At 42.6% G+C, this 20471-nt stretch overlaps 1 protein-coding gene across 1 annotated transcript in view; it reads left to right on the top strand.

Moving 5' to 3' along the window:
* Window positions 1-20471, top strand: part of CNTNAP2 (contactin associated protein 2) — a 1133690-nt gene that overhangs the window by 866221 nt on the left and 246998 nt on the right. The window contains exon 15 of the mRNA XM_077808720.1: window positions 2998-3125. Coding sequence (XP_077664846.1) covers window positions 2998-3125 — 128 coding nt within the window. The remainder of the gene's footprint in view (window positions 1-2997; window positions 3126-20471) is intronic.

Genomic DNA, 20471 nt, shown 5'->3' with positions numbered 1-20471 from the left:
CTTGATAAGAATCCTCACCAATTTGTACAGGTGAACACAGACCCAAACCCTTGGATCTTAAGAACAATAAAAAATCAATCAGGTTCTTAAAAGAAGAATTTTAGTTAAAGAAGAGGTAAAAGAATCACCTCTGTAAAATCAGGATAGTAAATACCTTACAGGGTAATCAGATTCAAAACAGAGAATCCCTATAGGCAAAACCTTAAGTTACAAAAGACACAAAAACAGGAATATACATTCCATCCAGCACAGCTTATTTTACCAGCCATTAAACAAAATAAAATCTAACGCATTTTCTAGCTAGATTACTTATAGATTACTTACTAACTTTACAGGAGTTGTAAGGCTGCATTCCTGATCTGTTCCCAGCAAAAGCAACACACAGAGAGACCAAACCCTTTTCCCCCTCCCTCCAGATTTGAAAGAGTCTTGTCCCCTTATTGGCCATTTTGGGTCAGGTGCCAGCAGGGTTACCTTAGCTTCTTAACCCTTTACAGGTGAAAGGGTTTTGTTTCTGGCCAGGAGGGATTTTATAGCACTGTATACAGAAAGGTGGCTACCCTTCTCTTTATATTTATGACAGTGACAAACAGCCAGTTATCAGAAAACAAAGCAAGAGCACTACTGGAAGAAATTATGTAACACTTTTTTATTTTAATGGCAATGGCTCTAAAGTTACTAAAGAGTATCACAGTATTTTGTGTTAATTCCATAAATAAATCATTAATAATGAGTATGAACACTGATCAATAACATTAGTAAAGGAGAGGCGGGGAAACCATCACTAGACATTTTCATTCCCTGGAAAGGAGGTGGCATTTATGGCTGATAGAGGCTTGAAAGATCATTCGCCCCATTATTTGGGGCTGAAAATATCCGCTAATGTTGGAGGTGAGGGATGGAGTGCCATTGGTGTAGTTTTCTTTTCATCACCGTCTAAAAAATTTTTATATTTTTAATAGTTACCTCTGATTTGAAGGTCTTTTTGAAATAGTGGCATTCAACAGAGAAAAATAATTTCAGAGGAAAATTTTAGTAAGAGTAAAGTGGTAACCTACCTTTAATTTATGTTACAGAGGCTAGGGTCCCATAGATGTGGCATCAGGCTGGGGATCAGGGAACCTGGAATTATAATCTTATTCACCCATTCTGTTACCATGAGCAAATCACTTAACCTTCCTGCACTTCTGTTTCCTATCTGTAAACAGAAGATAATGACACTTTCCCACCTTCCTAAAGGACTTTGAAATCTATAGATGAAGAGCACTGTATAAGTGCTTTTTATTATTTAGCAGAATCTGCAGAAGCAGCTCACTTAGACACAAAGGATATGAGAGGTCCTTCTCTCCATTCTTTGTCTACTGGCAGTCTCCTCCGGCAGAATCTAGAAAAGGCTATGGCCAACCATACTCAGTTAATGGTCTCAGCCTCTTGGAACTGCTGAAGAACGGAGAAATAAAGGGTGCTGAGATAAAGGTGGGAACTCTGAAATGGAAAGAACATAAAGATTTAAGAAAATAGTCATCCAGTGTCTTCAGAAAACATTTAACTTTCTCAAATATGTAATAAATAAATCTCTAATTACTCTCTTCATCACAGAGAGCAGACACAAGTTCCAACAAGCTGTCTTTCTAACATGATAGTTATTTTCTTAATTACTTTAATTGCTTTTCTTTTTAAATGAGTTTTTATCTTCCATTGCTTCAGAAGGACTCAATAGCTGATGTGACCAGAGACAGTATATTAGTGTTACTGAGAAACTCTCAGCTTTACTGGATCACACAAATCCCTCTGCTCTGCTTCCTGGATAATAGGAATCTAATGTTACAGGGTCATAAAGTCATTGAAAATAGCAGTGGAAAAGGCTTTCAGAGCATGTAGTGTTATCCCAAAATGCAATTGCTCCCTACAATATATTATTCAGTATATTTTCTAGGGCTTTAAAATCATCCTTAGTATCGTGTTCTTGTTGAGCAAAGAAATTGATTTGTAAAGGAGAAGGTGGGAAAGTCTGTGGTTACTATTAGTTGCTGATTTACTGGAGCACTTAGAAAGGTGCTGTAAAAAAAGAGGAAGATACATATCTTCACTTTTTGGGTTATGCAGCTTGGACAACTGTTAAGTTGTTTTGTTTTGCTTCCTCTTAATTTTTTCATGTCTTTAACAATAGGGTCTCACTAATATTTGTAAAAAGCTGTATTAAATTCAAGGCTGCATTATCCTTCACATCCTAGGAGCTGCATGACTGCTCTTGGCTTCCCTGTCTGTTTGCTTCTGACAAAAAATGGTTCATGGAAAGAGAGGATGTGGCTAGTTAAGTTATTGCTTTCTGTTTTAAAGGAACAGCACAATTGCTGTTCTAATGCTTTCATTTTAGGCACCTGACCTAAAACATGAATCCGTTCTCACTTCACATAAGTGTTGAGGTATCCTGGTGAAGTGACTAAAATGTAGGTCTCTGTCCATCTGTATTATATACTGGGGTAGTCAGAAGACTTTAGCTCTTAATTCTTTATCTTTTGTCATCAGTGCAGTGCTAAAACTATTAAAAGCAATGGAAATGTTATTCATCCTGTGAGCAGGTGTTATATCATTAGAGTGCCAACTGGTCACAGCTGGGACAAAAAGGATATGTCTTTAGGAGGTATTGAAAATCTCCTCTCCATTCAAAGCAAACAAGCTAAACAATCAACAAAGTACCATTGCTCAGGTACGTACGGGCTGTGGTCGGTTCCAAGCAAAAAATCCAATGAAACTATTTTGGAGAGATTTTCTTGGATGAAATGAATATATCTGTTTTACAAAAATACATATGATAATATTAATAGGAGGTATTTAATCAAATAGATGGGATTAACAAAAGGGTAACATTTTTATATTGATTTAATTATTGCTTTTCAGGGGTATTTATTCTTGTGGTGATTCGTTCATTGTCAGGGAATAAAATCTTTGTAAATATTTCACTAGTTGTATTGTTTCTTTTTTTCTCTGTCTCAGGAGAAAAGATGCTGGGCTCTTGTCTTACAAAGAACATCTACCAGTGAGTCAAGTGGTGGTTGGAGATATTGACCGATCAGGATCAGAATCCAAGTTAACTGTGGGTCCTGTGCGCTGTCAAGGAGACCGTAAGTTTGCTGTTGCTCCTGATTAGCTTATAGCCCTTTTGGAACATAGGAAAACTTTGATTGTCTCCCCATCTAAGCTCATGCAAGTTACATTTTGCTCACAGCCGCTTCCTAGCAGAGTTTAAGATGTGCAGAGAAAGGGAAAGAAATGACCATAAAACCACCAATATAAGGGGCTCCGCTTTGGATCTAAAAGGTGGGCGTTCATCTTTCTTGTATGGTAAATGAGGCATCTTTGACTACCCAGCTAAGTTTATGATTATATAAACAGTAATACAAATAGCATAGGAGCAGCACTCGACAGCTGTGATGCTGCTGAGTGCTGCTGTTAATGCCATTAGCATTACTATTTATATCACCATAAACTAAGTTTATAGAGATATAAATAGTAGCATTATGGCTAAATGCATCCTTGTAAACTCAGGTTATAGCTGTGTAAAGTTTGACATTACTGCTATCAAGTACCATCCTCATCAGAGCTCAATGTTGACTTGTAAACCAGGGATGGGTCTCTGTAGCAGTTTCTAGTTTTAAACTTGTGCACTGGAGAGGGGATACATACCTTCCAGTTTGGTCTGTAGGAGGTGCAATATCAGAGTTATAAAGATTGAAGTGTATGTTTTATGTAGTAAATGATGGTAAGTGACTTCAAAATGAAAGAAAAGGAGTGAATTTGGCCTAGCCTTTATTGTCATTCATAAATATGGCTGGAAGGATGGGTCTTTGTGTCACTATCAGATGCATTTAGTCTGCTTTTCTGTTGGAGAATTTTTCTAATTTCTTCTCATTTTCTTTCTGTTTTCTGTTAATGTATTTGATGAATATTGTGTACAAACATATTTCATGGGATGCTTGCAAATTGTTCACAGAAACTAATTACTGTTTATTATTTGTGGTGTGTGACTGATCACCTGACTCAGAAGTTACTCTTTCTGTTCCCTGATTTAGATGAGTGACATTTTTATACAAGATTTTACAAATGATGAATAGGAAATAAGGAATGCAAATACTTTTTTCGTGCACACATACCCTTTTTCATATGTTGCCCGAGTATCAGTATGAATAGAAATCTATATGAATTCGACTGTTCTCAAACATGAGTGTGAACAAAACTGCATTTGCTCAAATGTTCGTGAATAGCAAATAATAGGGGCTACTGGAACACAGTTGAATCCAACAGCTATTTGGGAAATGAATGAATTCCTAACAGTCCATTTGCATTGTACTCAGTCTGCTGTTTGAGTTATGCTGCCAAGTTTTGTGAAGCCATAAATCCTATCCTGTGAATAATTTTGTATTTATTTCCATGGCCCTGAATTCACCTTGAATTCCTGGCCAACCCCCAACCCCTGTGCATTCTCCCTTGGATTCTGGAGCCTTCTTCATTCCCTACCCTGTCAAACTTGCTGCTGTATTGCAGGTCAGGGCTGGGTGAAGAGATCTCTTTCTATTCCACAAGCACCTCGCTGAGGATCATGAACTTTGTGTGGGCTGCATTGAAATCCTTTGGGGGAAAGAGAGCTAGGCTGGGAAATTCAGCGGGCTTTGAACCATTTTCATTTTCAACAACCCATCTAGGATTGGACTCGCTCAGCTGGGCAAAGGCTAGAGTGTCATTTAAATGGATTTTGGAAAAGAAAATTTCCCAGACCCTTCAGGGCAAAGCTATGTCCTGTCCATCTGGCCGGTCCAGCCTTGTTGGTGGGCAAAGACAACCCATACCTGCCAATAGCGGAGAGGCAGAGTGAGTGCAGTGGTTTCAGCAGATGGTATTGAGCATGCTCACTCCAAGCCACGCAGCAAATCTGGGGGGGGGATGCATGACCCCCCACCTCCACCCCAGACGTCGCCTCTGTTGGTGGGAACCATTTTGAATGTGAATTGCTGAAAATGATTTCAAAACACGGTCAGGGAGCCCATGTAGATGGGCTCATAAATACACAACATTGTGTATTCCTCGTGAGAACATCATTCTCCGTACTGGCCCTTTTATGACTCAGCCATACCCCTGATATAGCACTGAGTGATGGCCATTCTCCCTTTTGCTACCATGCAGTGCTAATGCTGCATTATTGAAGGCTAAAGTCTGTCCCTGCTGCCCAGAGCCTCCTAGCACCCCTCCCCGCCATGGTGCTGCTAGGGGAACAACTGGAGCCGCATAGGATGGCTGATACAGAAGAGGCCATTCATGGCCTTTACAGAATGTCAGTTACACAAGCACCAGGCCGGGGATCTTTTGTTTTCCCCTCCTCCCTTTTTATTTATTTGTGTATTTAGCTGTGCAGGGAGGTTGGAGGCGTGGAGGCATGGAATGATCTGTCAGGAATGGTAACACAGATTGCCTTGGGGCTCCTGTGCACAGGGCCGGCTCTAGGTTTTTTGCTGCCCCAAGCTCCGAGAGCGCAACTGCTCAAGAAAAAAAAAAAAAGGGTGACCGGAATGCCATGGAATTGTGCCGCCCCGACCTCGTGCTTGCTTTGCTGGTGCCGAGAGCCGGTCCTGCCTGTGCATGGGACAGTGTTGTTAAGGGGCAGTTTGTTTATTTTCTAATAGAACTAACAACACTTGCCCCCTTTACATTGATGGTCCTGTGTGCAAGACACTGGGCTAGGATTCAGGATGTCTGTATTCCATTCCAAGCTCTTCCACAAAGTTACTTTGTGATCTTAGTCAAGTAATTTAATCTCTCTGTGCCTCACTTCCTCATCTGTAAAAGGATACTTCCTTTCTCTGTCCGTTTTGAATGTAAACTCTTTGTAGCAAAGACCGTTTCTAAGTGTTTGTACAATGTCCATGTGACAGGGGACACTCACCTCTTGTGAGCACCTCCTGTCGGTCAAGTGCAAACCTGCACACAAACTCTCTCTCTCCTTCCGGCGCCCCCTGTCAGCGGTTAACCTCATCGGGGAGTCTTCAGTGACCCAGCCCTCCAGCTAAATCACACAGTCAAACTCATGAACAAACCACTTCTGGGGTGAAAAAAAGGACCAACAGGGCCTATGCAGTGCTCTTGTCAGTATCTGTAGCCCTGTCTCCGGGCTCAGCTCTCAGCCCCTTCTGGGCTAGCTTAAAGTCCGTATCTTCCCTGGCATAGAGCAGTGCCCCCAGGACTTTCTCACTGGAGCCTCTTCAAGTCCTGCCCTTCACTTAGGCCTCTAAACAAGTCTTATCCCCTTCTCAGAGCTTAGGCCACCTTGCCTAGGCCCTCCGACTACTCCAGGTCCAAACCCAGGGACCCTACAAATAGAAACCATGTGCTGCTTCCTTTAATAATTGCTACTGCTGTTCCCTGGGTCATTTCCCATGTAGCCCCTTCCTCTTCACCCTTACCTCAGGGCTGAAGTTCTTCCTCACCAAATGCCAATGTCACCAGAACCTGTCTTCTGGCTCTCCCTTGAGCTTCAGCAAGGAGCACCTTCATAGCTCCTCTAGTCCCCACCAGGAACTGTTCTGCGTAGACCATGCAGCTCCTTTTAACTCGATCTGCTTTGCTTTGATTGGCTGCTTCCCTGCAGCCCCTCTAGGTGGGCCTGGAGGACCCACCTTCACTGCTCATTTTCTGGGGTGGAGTGTAGTAGGACCACAAGGCCTCCAGCAGGGGTCCTAAAAGGGCCTGGTACACCCAGTCACAGTTCATCAAAATGGGGTTTCAGCCTTAATTGGGCTCTCTACGCAGTGCCGCTTTCAAATAATAGAGTAGTAATAATAAGAATAAACATTTAGAGGGAATAAATGGGAAGGTGACTGGTTTTTGTTTTTTTCATAATTTGTAGCTGGATCAGAACTTTAGAGAAACTAGAGGGAATGTGAGCCCTGCCTATAAAACTAATGCTGTATCCCAGGCCAGTGGTAGGTGAAGAGATCCCTTCAAATACCATACCCATCTGACTGGCTATTAGAAATGGTCAGAAAATGGAATTTCCATCCCCCAACATTTCCCAACCGGTTTTCATTTCAAAATTGGAACGAAAAATCAAAAATTTAAAAAATTTTAATGGGATGGAATTTAAATAGATAGATTAGATTCTAAAACATTGAAATAACTTTATCAACATCTAACATTTTGACCTTTTAGGATCAGAATATGAAGTGCAATAGTGGCCATTTTGAATTAAATTCTCAGTGTGTCATTTAGTCAGTGTGATGAGAGGAAGGAGGGTGAGAGGTAGAAGGACTGACACACAAAATAAATAAATATGTGTTACACCAATAGACAAGGATATGAGATGGAGGTGGGGAAAGTAGATGGATGAATGAGGGATCCCTCACTGGTGAAAATGGTGCTCAGACATTTAGGAGCATTTCTCAGAGGTTGCATGGCAACCAAATGTGGCTGTCAGCCACTGCTGCAAAAGGAGCTCCCATGTCTCCATGGGAAGGGATTCCAGCACCAGTGCCCTGTGGTGCCACCTTCATAGGAGGCACCCAGAGGACCTCATCCTAAAAATCAGCATCCCCATATCATCTGCCACCTGCCCCAACCTCAGGCTGGCTTTCCAGCACCTGTTCCCCCATGTCCCCAGATTGCAGCCCCTAACCCCTCACCCAGGTCCTGTCCTGGAGGAGTGGGACTGGGCATAGATGCACCTGGAAGCTGTGAAGGAGCAGGCTACAGAGCTGCTCTTCTGGGGTGGGGGGGGAGGTTCAAGGGATGAGCTGCCGTCTCAAGCCAGGGTGTTGCAGGAAGATTGCAGCCCACAAAAGGCCACTGGAGGCCCAAAAGCATCTCCATGACAGATACCTTCAAGAGCAGGCAGGGTACTAAAGTGGAAACCGTCTGTCCCTGGCCCCGTATGTGGAGGAAGACGGTTCTAGCCCCACAGAGCTGATGTAATAGATTCAGGGTAGGTGGTCCCCTCCTTAGTATTTGTTTGTGTTGATTTTTTTAAAAAAGCCTGTTGTTACTTGAGACCTAGAATACCATGTCTAACACCTGCATGCGTTCTGTACTGTTTAGGGCCTGCCACACACAGCATTGATGCCATGTGGCTTCTTTATCTTCCTGCCTCCCTCCTTCTACCTGGGTCTCCTTCCTGCTCCCTGGAGTTGCATGATAATGATGCTGGCTCCCAACCATGCACGCAGTATACGCATGAGTGTGTTATATTATTGACACCCACAACTCAAGAATTGTGCTCTGTTTGGCATCATCTCCTACTTTGGTGTGTCCCTGATCAGCACTCCTTGGTTGGGTTCCTAAAAACAATTTGAAGGAAATGTTCTGGAGTTGGTTTCTCATTTTAAACAAACGATTATTTTATTTAGGAAACAACAAATGGGAAATTTTATCCATAATTTTTACTTTGGATTTGTAGGCTAGGTCACCGTGACAGTGCAGGTGATCCAAAACTTTCCCTGTACTCCCCCTTCTCCAGTCAACACTCCATGCCTACATCCACTCAACTGCTTTGTGGCTCCAGCACTGAACTCAGTAACAGACTAGATCTGAGAGCGATTCTGAAAAAATCTGTGTACCATTGCACTGTGACAGGTACACACCCAAATATCAAGAAACTTAATCTAGTGGAGCCGCACCCACAGGCTGTTTTCACATTATTAGCCAAGCAATGTGAGGTCTAGCACACCAGTCAATGACCTTTCTAAATATGGATTTAGGAGCCTAACTGTAGGCACCCATAGTTGAACATGTTGGTAAGGGTTTCTCTAATAAGAGACATGCTGTATAAGCAGTATGTGTATTGCCAAAATACCTAACTACTGTAGTCTTGGCTCTCTAATGGAAAGTAAGGAACACTGGGAATGCCAAATGTTTCATTGCACAGTTTAATTGCTCTTTTGTTGCAAATGTAGATAGTTTTGAGACTCTTCCTTCAGAAAGGGAGGCGTATCCTTGGTCATATTAGTGATTATTTCCTGTTCTCCTGATTCATGACCCATTAGAGACTGCTTTGGGCAAGCTTGGACTGTGGATGTCACATCTCAGAAACCTGTGACTGAGAAAAACACTATACTTCCTTGCACTTCTGGTCTGTGAAAACATGCCCCCAAAAAACTTGCTACTCTGTGAAGATATGCTCATTATTTCTAAATAATTATGCAGAATATTTTTTGTTGGAGGGATCTTTTGCAGGGATTGTTATAGAATCTTGTAAATTAGCTTAATAAGTTATGCTGAAAAACATTCTGAAACTTGGTTGGGCATGATTCTTCAACTTTGTATTGCAAGATAACGTCTTCATCTTTGACTCTGAGTCACAAAACTAAGTCTGCTATATACAAGTAGCCAACAGAAGGCCCTCCTCTTCTCTAAGGATTTCCTTGTTGTCCTACAAGCCAGCAGTGCTCCACTCAGCTAATGCTTAAGGCTTTATAGATTCATCTGGTCTGTGTGGCAAAAATCCCATGGATCTTTCCCGGCGTGTATCCTGTACATTGGATAAGATATTCAGTCTCTGTCTATTTCCATTGTGTCATTTTAGTGTTGCAGAATATTTTAAAAATATTGAATTGGGCCTTCTGAGTGGCAGACTTAGAGCAGACTTAACCAGTTTTTAGCAAAACAGGTGGACTCTGCTCAATGTGAGTCCGGCACGATACCAGATTCAAACTTTAAGCAAGCACTTTAAGGTGTGACCAAAAGTATTGTTCTCGAATTGTTCCATTAGATGTATTGTACTAATGTTGTAGCAATGAAAAGTAATTGATACAGATTCTTTGGTCCATCTAAGCTACACTCAACGCAGCCATGGGAGAGAGGAAAGCAAAGTGGTTCTATGTAATCTTTGCATTCCCCCAATCCTGATGGCAGAAGGGGACTGTTCTAAATTGTGCCCAGTTGCCTATGGCGCTAAGGATTATTGTAGGGAAACAACATTATATTCACACTTCTTTCTCCAAAGGAATGTCCTCTACACCAGGAGCAGAAAGAGGGGTGGTGACTCTGCATCATCTGTGAATTCCCACTATCCTTGGGGTATCCTCAGGAGGCCAGTTAAACTGTTTATACAGACTCTTCATTAGCAGAATTGCAGTAATACAGTGGGGACACCTATTGTGGTATGCACTGTACAAACACATAACAAAAAGATAGTCCCTGCCCAGTCTCTCTCTGCTGCTGGAGTGGCGCAAAGGGACTGCAGCAAGTGTGAGAAGGCACACTGCCAGAGCCTTTCACTGTGGTGGAGAAAGGCTCTAGCAGGCACTGCCGGAGCCTTTTACTACTGCCTCTCCTCTGTAGAACCTTCACTACAGGAGGAAAAGGCTCTGGCGGCAGAGAGGCAGCAGGACTCTGCACTGCTAAAAATAGCAGTGTAGATATGGGAGGCATTGTTTCGGCATTGAGAGAGCCTTTAGTGTAAATACCCTAAGGTTCAGATGTGTTGGGCACTCTGCTCTATCTACTCTCCTAAGCTGTGCCTCATTGTCTACACTGCTATTTATACCTTGGTAGCTGGGCATGCAATGTCTGTACACTATAAGCTGCCATAAATGTTACTCCTGGAGGGAATTTTGCGCCACTGCATGGGCACAGAATTCATGGCCCCTGCAGGTTTCTTTGCTTTCCCGCAGTAAAATGACTTCTCTTGGGGAAGCAAAGGGAAGTGGCAAGAGCGGTCATGCGCCCCCTCTTTGGCAGTGCAGACAGGTCGGTTTGGGCACCTAGAGCAGCCAGTAGAGATGTAAATCACCACGGGAGGGCTGGGTAGTGTGTGTGTGTGTGAGAGAGAGAGAGAGTCTGTCCGTCTCACTCACTCTTGCTGCATGCTCGGCATTGAGGGGCAGGGCTTTGGGGTGTTTCTGAAGAGGTGGGTGTGGGGCAGGCTCTGTTCCCTTAGGCAGAGCAGAATGTAGTAGCCTGCCTGCTTAGTCAATTGTTCACATTGTCCTTAGTGAATTCCCGCAGGACTATAAAACAGGTGCAAAAATTTTAAGGCTCCTTTATATTGCCAGAGTGGTGTAAACGAGCCTTATTGTAAATGACAGTATGGCCTTATAAATGCTTACGGTGCTTTAGTGATTAGAACTGGTCTAAATTTTTGGACTGAAAAAATTTCCTATCAAAATGTGCTCCATGAACTGTTTGCTACTGACCTTTATGGAGATAGTCAGTAGCCAGTATAAATTGTGAGTTTGAGTTCCCAGCCCTCACTTGCTTTTCAGTTGCCTATGATGTAACACTGAGCATGTGGCTGCATATATTTGTTGATTAATAACTAGAAGTAAAGGGGCAATACTAGCTACATTATTATTAGACAGAGGGGGTTTGGTGATTTCCTCCAATGCTCCCCACTTCCATTATCCATCCATTGTATTGTAGTTTAAATAAATTACCAAAATAATTGAAACCAGATTGATTATATTGCGTTATTTTGACAAAAATGTGCAGAATTTTAAAATATTTTGCACAGAATTTTTAATTTTTGGTGCAGAATTTTTAATGTTTTGCTGCAGAATTCCCCCAGGAGTAAAATGTAGACAGACCTTTAGATGGTGTTGTGCATTTTGAGGAAGTTTCTGCGCATTGTACTAAGATATCTGCTCACAACTCAGAAAGACAAAACAGAACTGGTTGCACTCAGTTCATATTTTCAGTGTTTTCTTCACACACATATTCCAGATCATAATTTTATGGTTCAGGGTGAATTGCACAGCAAATTCCACTGCCACAGAATTTATGAGGCCTTGACTTCAAATAAATTTTGGAATATGGCAGGGTCTTTCTTTGTGAGCTCTTTCTGCACTGTGGGTCCCCTTTCCTTTGTGCTGTTGCTGCTAGAAGGTGAGGAGAAAAATTCAAGGGTTTTTAGATTTTTGCTTCTTGAATTTATATATTTTTTCACTTCTACTTGTGTGGTTTTTATTCTCTCAGTGAGTCTTTCTGATCAAAGAGCCATGACTCACTACTTATGTTTGACTCCCATTATCTTTTATTTCTGTGATGGGGGAAAGGAGCTTCTGCACTTACTGCAGCTGTCTCCACTTAGGGTTTCAGGAAGTCCAACAGCAGCCCTATTTATGTGGAATCATGTGACAGAGGAAAAAAATCTCCTTGACAGATGATAGAAATTCAGGAACTAATCAAAACTCTGTTTCTACACTAGTCCATTGATCTCTTGTGTTCTCCAGGGAAATATACCATGAGCTCTTTATTCATTGATCCTTTTCCCGTGCTTCGTGATTACTCCTTGAATGATTTGATACTTTGTTCCTTTCGTTTCTGAGTATTGGTCTTGTTGTTTTAATCTTGCATTTCCTTTTGAAAGCTATTAATAAAGTTGGCTTAATAAATAATGTAATGTTTTGGATTGGTTCTTGATTTTTGTACAGATGTATTTTACTGAGACTGGCAGTTGCACTGAAATCACTCTTTCTAGACTTTAAAAAAGATGATCGATGCTCACAAGAACATTTCCTTTGCCAGGTGTGTTTGTATTCCTTAGATACAGTACTTGACATGTATCACATGTACAGATCAATAACCTCGCATTCTAATAAAGTTTCATTAGCTATCATAAGAAATAAGCTTACTGATTCATATGTTCACTTTAAGACTGTTTTCATCATTTCCCAAAAGGGGAAGGCATTTACTAGAGCTCCATAAATCCATTAAACTGAAATCCTCCCAGGGACAATAAATCCATTCCTGTTAGTTTCAGCTGATCTGTACATGGAAAAAAAACTTATATAAAGTTCACTAATCTTGTTTAAGCAACATGATGTGATGTCTGTTAAACATTGTCTCCTTAACATGATATCCTACATAATAGTTCTGTGTCACAGGAAAACCCCAAAGCAAATGATATGCTCAGCAAAATAAAGACATAAATTAAAAGCCATGTTTATTGTAACAAGGCTGGCCTAGTGATTTGTTAAAATATATGCTCACATCTCCCTGACCCTTACATCCTCTGGTTTTGTTTGAACCTGGTTTTCAGTGATAACACCCAAGGTTCAGAAAAAAAAATCACAGCCTCAGTGTGAGCTTGTAATTCTCAGTTGGACCTTAAACTCATAAACAAGGTCAGTTTTTTAATAGGATGCACAGTGTGTTGACTAATCAGGCCAGCTGTGGTGTCAGTATTAAATACATCAGTGTGTTATGTTAGTAGGTGTCACAGCTGAGCAACAATTTATATAGGTAATGATAAATAAAACAGCTGTTTCAGAATATGAGCAGGAGAAGGTCTACTACCATGTCTTAGGCAATATTGCAATAATAGAAGTCTTTACCTTTTTGTTCACTGGACATGGAAACAGTGTGACAAATGCAAATTATCTGGGTAATGATAAAGGAAGACCAATATTTTCAAACTTAGCTGCCTACAGTTAGGTGCCTAAATCAGTAAGTAGTCACGTACATAGATGTGGCTTCATTTTCAAAGCCTATAGCTCCTGTTGACTTCAATGTAAGTTTGTTCGGTTTGATAGCTGGAGGTAGTTTGAAATTCAGGCCATTTCTATTAAGGTTCCTAATTATTCAGTTTTTAAAATGTTAACCTCAAGCTTTTCTTTGTCTAGGTGCCTGTTGCTATATATTTCTTTAAAGATGGTCAAAACTCAGAATTTCTATTCTATGGGAAATTTCAACATTTCAAATTGGAACAAAACCAAAAAACGTTTGAAATTTCTTACAAAACTAAATATTTGGGGGGAAAAACATTGTTTCAGGTCAATCAAAACGTTCTGCTTTCATAAAATCTAAATGTTTCATTCCAATTTTGACTTTATTTTATAATTTATAATATAAAATGTACAATATAAGATAAATTTAAATAAATTTCTAAATGAAAAGTCATTTTGAGATGAAACATCAAAATATGTTGTTCTGATATAAAGTCAAAATGTTCCACTCCAGCTTTATGAACCTTTCCCCTTTTTTTCATTTTTTTCCAAAATGAAGTTTTGTCAATATTGACTTCTTTCACTGGAAAGTTTCAACCTGCTCTAGCTTTTTACTTGTTTTGCCTGCCCTTCTACATGTATGAGAAACCTCAAAGAAATGTTAGCAACCACAAGATGTTGATTTTTGTGTCGCCCTATGTGGTACTCTTCCCTGAGTCAGTATTCAGTAATGCCTCAGTGTGGTATTGTCAGGGTTCCCTCCCCACTCTGAATTCTGGGGTGCAGATATGGGGACCTGCATGAAAGACCCCCTAAGCATATTTCTACCAGCTTAGGTTAAAAACTTCCCCAAACAACAAATTCTTCCTTGTCCTTGGACGGTATTGCTGCCACCACCAAGTGAGTTAGACAAAGATACAGGAAAAGGCCACTTGGAGTTCCTGTTTCCCCAAAATACCCCACCAAGCCCCTTCACCCCCTTCCCTGGGGAGGCTTGAGAATAATATACAAACCAAATAGGTAAACGACGTGAGCACAGACCAGACCCTTGGGTTTTTAGGACACTAAAAACCAATCAGGTTCTTAAAAGCAGAACTTTATTATAAAGAAAAAAGTAAAAGAAGCACCTCTATAAAATCAGGATGGAAGGTAATTTTACAGAGTAATAAGATTTAAAACACAGAAGATTCCCCTCTAGGCAAAACTTTAAGGTTACAGAAAACAGGAATATACCTCTCTCTTAGCATAGGAAAAATTCACAAGCTAAAACAAAAGATAATCTAATGCATTTCCTTGCTTTACTTACAATTTTTGTAACCTTAGATGCTTATTTCAAGTGGGGTTTTAGGAGAGGGTTTTTTTTCCTGTCTGGTCCCTCTCTCTGTCCCAAGAGAGCACAAACAAAGAGAGCACAAACAAAACCTCCCCCCACAGATTTGAAAGGATCTTCTTCCCTTATTGGTCCTTTTGGTCAGGTGCCAACCAGGTTATTTGAGCTTCTTAACCCCTTACAGGTAAAGGAGGGACTTTATGCTACCCTTAGCTGTATGTTTATGATGGGTGCTCTGAGGTATTGTGATGTTAAAAGTGCCATTTTAGGGGTGACATTTGAAAGCTAGATTCTGACTACTTGGGTGGATTGATTCAACATGTTTGGAATGTTGAAAGCATCCTGCCCTGCCTGGTAAATAACCCTGTGTTTGTAGGTGATCCAAGAGACTAATAACCATTTCAATATATGCTATTTCATAAACCACCAGGAACAAAACTAATGCTATATAGTATTAGAATGCTTGAGAATGCCATTTCTAGCTTGCTTAGATATTCCAAAGCAAATTCGTCAAAACAGTGGGATTTTTTAAAAACTGTGTTTACATATGAATGGACCTGATTCTCCACTAGCTTGCACCTTTTTTTAGTCATTTTCTCTTGTTTAAAGAGGAAATAAATCTGTACATGGTCAAGATGCATTTTCCACACATTTTGCACAGGTATAATTGACTACAAGCAGTGGCGAATCAGGTCTATAAGAGAGAATATGACAGTGACCAACTGTTACAATTCAGGGTTAGCTATACCTTTGACCCCTCACTCAGTTTCTCCATAGGTACCCTTTCAAGTGATAGGCCCTATGCCTTCACTTCTGTCATAGTGGAATCCTGTGAGTCACCCCACTTTTAGACTTGTTCTCTGGGCTCTACAGCATGCCATTTACCAGCCACATTTCCTCAGCAGGTCCGTCTGGGTTTGGCAGTTACTCCAGACTTCCATTTTTGGGAGCTGTATGCAATATGAAAATTCAGTGACCTTCAAAATAAAGTATTATTTATTTATCCAGAGAAACATAGCAAGCAGAGAGAAATGGGTTAAAACAAAAAAAAGACCTACATGTATATTAGTCTTAACTAAAGCTCAGCATTTCCTTGAAGACTTAGTTAGGCCAGACTTATCCCTGGTGACCTGCTTTTCTGGAGACTGAGTTAAAGTCTGCTTCTCTGCAAAACCTGCCTCTCCCCCTCCATGTATTAGTTTCCAAGTTCTTTATTTATGGTTTCCCACCTGAAGGCCTTGACCCTGTCCTAAGTTAGAGTGTGCTTGTGTCCCTCTTGGACAGAGACAAAACAACAGAAGACCTTCACACCTGTATTGTTAGTTAAACATTGGTGATTGGGTTTATCTAAAACCATTGACTTTGGTTCCTGCAGACTCAAACCACCTAAAACTGTGTAATGCATACTTATCTTTTAGCAAGCGATCCAATGTCTATCAAACCAACAGAGGTACGAATAATATTCCTAAAACTAATACATATGTTTTCCATGTTCTTCACACCAATGTAATGAACTTTTCATTATGCAACTAGACCTACTGTATAGTTTACACTATAGGTTGGATTTTCAGAAGCAATGAGGTTAATAGGAGCACATTTAGGTCAACACTGAGTGATCATGAAAATCTCACCCTATGTTTCCAATGGTTGCAACTGTCTCTAATAATAAGAAAATTAAAACTCTTGCAAAATGAAAGTTTTACTTGTTTTAATTAATCCATTGTTCAGGAACTATCTGCCATATAACTGCTGTCATGTTATAAATGTAAATTCATCCACAAACCATCAGAAAGTATGTAAGACAAAATACCTTAGCAATTATAATTAAGGCCACAAATCTGTCTTAGAGGTCATGGATTCTGTGATTTTATGAGATGTCCATGACTTCTTGAAAATTCCAATAATTTAGCCCGAGGCAATGGGGCTTTGGCTTCAGACTTGGGCAGCAGGGCTCCAGCTTCGACTACAGCCCTGGCCGGCAAGGCTCCAGCTTCATCTTAGATAAATCCGTGATTACATTTAATTATACAATTATACATTTAATTATACAATAATACAATTCAATTAATACATTTAGTGTGTGACTTTTAATAAAAGTACCCAGGCCAAAATGCTTAATTATAATGCTAACAACAAAATGTAATTGACCAGTAATAAGAAATATTTTATTTGACAAAGGTCAGCCTTGATGACCACCTGCCTAATATTTAAGTTCATTTAAGTGTTGTACTAAGTTTTCAGTGGATTTGATTGCAGCTGATGAAATATGAATAACAGTGCTTGCTTGCCTCTTTGATACGAATCATCCACTTCATTTAATCAAATAGTTCCGATTCTTCTTCTTTGAGTTCTTGTGCACGTCAGTTCCATTGTACGTGTGTGCGCGTGCCCATGTGCATGGTCATCGGAGACTTTTGCCTTAGCGGTATCCATAGGGCCGACCGTGGTACCCTCTGGAGTGCCGCACTTATGCTGCAGTATATCAGGCGCCTCCAGCCTATGCCCTTTCAGTTCCTTCTTACCGCCCATGGTGGTCAGTCAGAGTGCCTCTGTCCCTTGCTTCGCAAGAGGTCAGCAGTTTTCTCTACTATCTTAGCCTTGTGCTTCTAGCTGTAAATAGTTTAATCATTTCTTAGTTGTTAAGTAGCTGTTAAGTGTTTAGTTAGATAGTGTCCTGGCTGGGACTTTGCCCCAGATCAAGCATGCCGCGGTCTCTGTGTTTTAAGCCTTGCTCCACTGTAACAGGCCTAGGCCTGCTAGTGACCTGCACGATAGTTGTCTAATCTGCTCGGGGAATCCCACATAAAGGAGCGCTGTCACATCTGTATGAACTTTCATCCTCGGACACAGAGAGAGCACAATATATGTCTCAGGGCCCTCCTGATGCAGGCTGCCCTACGCCCAGCTTCAGAGTTGGCATGGCCTGACACAGCACTCAGCGTTTTGGCTTTGGTGCATAGCACACCCCCAGCACCGGGCTCTTCCCAGCACCAATCCCTGTCACTGGTGCCAAAGAAGAAAACAAAGAAGTTGGCACCAAACAAGCATGACCATGGGGCTCTGGACAAAGAACGCTGTTCAGGCCATATGCCCACTCCAGACCCGCAAAAGGGCTCAGCCCTGGGAAGTTCCTCCCCCTAGAAGGACCTGTCACCGACTCCAGGGAGCAGTAAAGGGCCCAAGCCGATGGCGCAGTCAATCCCCTTTCAGCTCCCAGTACCTGGAGAGCTAAGAGCAGACAGACACATTGTTTTATGTGCTGTCAGCATCCACCCCAGCCCACATCACACTCCTGGTGCACGAGGACTGAACATTGCCAAGACCATCTGGCAAACCCTATCCTCCATCCCACCTACTTCCAAGAGGGTGGAAAAGAAGTACTTTGTTCCTGCGAAAGGGTTTGAGTACTTATACCATGTTGACAGCCAATGAGAGGGATAAACAGGGGCTCACCAGTATCACCCCTAAGAATAAGGAAGCCAAGAGTCTGGATTTGTTTGGTCGCAAAGTTTAGTCTATGGCCAGCCTCCAGTTTCAGGTGGCGAACTACCAGGCCCTCTTGGGTCACTATAACTTTAACTTGTGGGACTCTCTCCTCAGGTTCATCTCTCAGGAGTTCACAACTCTGGTGGAGGAAAGTACCGCTGTGGCTCGGTGCTCCCTCCAAGTGGCTTGGGATGTGGCCGATGTAGCTGCCCAAATGGTAGCCTTGGCAGTGGTCATGCGGCACAGTTCCTGGCTCCAGACCACTGAACTGTCCCAGGAGATGCAGGCCTCTATTCAGGACCTCCCATTTGACGGTGTCAGCCTTTTTTCCGACCAAAGGGATGCGTGACTGTACGGCCTAAAAGACAGGTGGGCGACCCTCCATTCTCTAAAAAGAAAAGGAGTACTTGTGGCACCTTGGAGACTAACAAATTTATGTGAGCATAAGCTGTCGCTCACGAAAGCTTATGCTCACATAAATTTGTTAGTCTCCAAGGTGCCACAAGTACTCCTTTTCTTTTTGCGAATACAGACTAACATGGCTGCTACTCTGAAACCTCCATTCTCTGGAAATACACACTCCTCAGGCATCGAGACAGCCATTCTGGCCGCCACCTCAACACTGGCAGCCTTGACAAGGGTCTGCAAGGAAAACAGACATTGGGTTTAGCCGCTGCCACCCTTTGTCATCCCGATCTCCTGTGCAGCCTCCCCCAGCAAAACACCACACGGGCCAGAAGCACTCATTTTGAGAGTGCACTTGGGAGTGACACACCAGCCAACTGCCCGGTTGCTTCCAGCCTTTACCTCAAATGCCTTTCCCCTAACGCTTGGCCTGGTCATGGGTTACATAGGTCCTGGACATAGTGGCTCGGGGCTATACCCTGCAATATTTGGCCACCCCTCCTTACCACCACCAACCCACCTCCCATCCCTCAGAGCGGTTCACCTGGCCTGCCAAGCTTTCTTGCCCCACCTGAAAGGCAAGGTGGTGCAAGTCCTGATGGACAATACCGCCACGATGTATTACAGCAACAGGCAGGGCAGAGCCAGGTCTTCGGCCCTTTGTCGGGAAGCGCTCAGCCTCTGGGGTTTTTGTGTGTGGCATGCCATTCATCTGGTGGCCACCCATCTACCCGGTACCAAGAACATCCTGGCAGATCGCCTCAGCAGGACCTTCTCATTTCACCACGAATGGTCGCTCCTAATTAGGTGGTCAGCCTAATCTTCCACAGGTGCGGGGCTCCCCATGTGGACCTGTTTGTGTCCAGGCAGAACAGAAACTGCCACGTGTTCTGTTCTCTGGAGAGCAGGGACAAGGGCTCCCTGTCGGATGCCCTACTGATCCCGTGGTTGGGAGCGCTGATGTACGCCTTCCCATCGGTGCCATTAACCCACAGGGTCCTGCTAAAGGTGAAGCAAGACAAAGCAACGGTCATTCTCATAGCCCCAGCATGGCCTTGTCAACACTGGTTCGGCGTGCTGCTGAGTCTTTCGGCAACCACCCCACTTCAGTTGCCTCTTTGGCTATCCCAAAACCACGGTAATCTGCTGCACCCGAACCTGGCGGCGCTACACTTGACAGCTGGGCTACTGCCTGGCTATGTGGGGATAAGCGGCGGTGTTCCACTGGTGTCCAGCAGGTCCTGCTGGGCAGCAGGAAAACCTCCACTAGGGCTACCTACGTGGCAAAGTGGAAGCGGTTCATGTGTTAGGCCTCAGGTCATCCCATTCCTGCAGAAGAGGCCCCACTGCAAGACATCCTGGACTATTTGCTGCACCTTAAGCTCCAGGGCCTGTCGCTATCTTTGGTTAAGGTATACTTGGTGGCCATTTCGGTGTTCCACCCTCCATTTCGAGGTAGGTCGGTCTTCGTCTATCCCATGACGGCGCGGTTCCTGAAAGTCTGGAGCACCTTTACCCACATATCCGGAACCCGGCTCCCCCTGGGGACCTGAATCTTGCGCTGTCAAGGATCATGGGACCTCCCTTCGAGCCCTTGCCTTCCTGCTCCCTCCTGTTTCTATCATGGCAGGTCTCCTTCTTAGTCGCTATAACTTCAGCCCATAGGGTATCCGAGATCAGGGCATTCACGTCGGAACCACCTTATATGATCTCCTATAAGGACATGGTCCAGCTGCATCCACATCCAGCCTTTCTGCTCAAAGGTGTCTCCCAGTTCCATACAGATGAAGACATATTCTTATCGATCCTTTATCCAAAGCCTT

This window comes from Eretmochelys imbricata, chromosome 2 (assembly GCF_965152235.1).
Source record: "Eretmochelys imbricata isolate rEreImb1 chromosome 2, rEreImb1.hap1, whole genome shotgun sequence".
Lineage (NCBI taxonomy): Eukaryota > Metazoa > Chordata > Testudines > Cheloniidae > Eretmochelys > Eretmochelys imbricata.
This window is presented reverse-complemented; position numbering and strand designations above follow the sequence as displayed.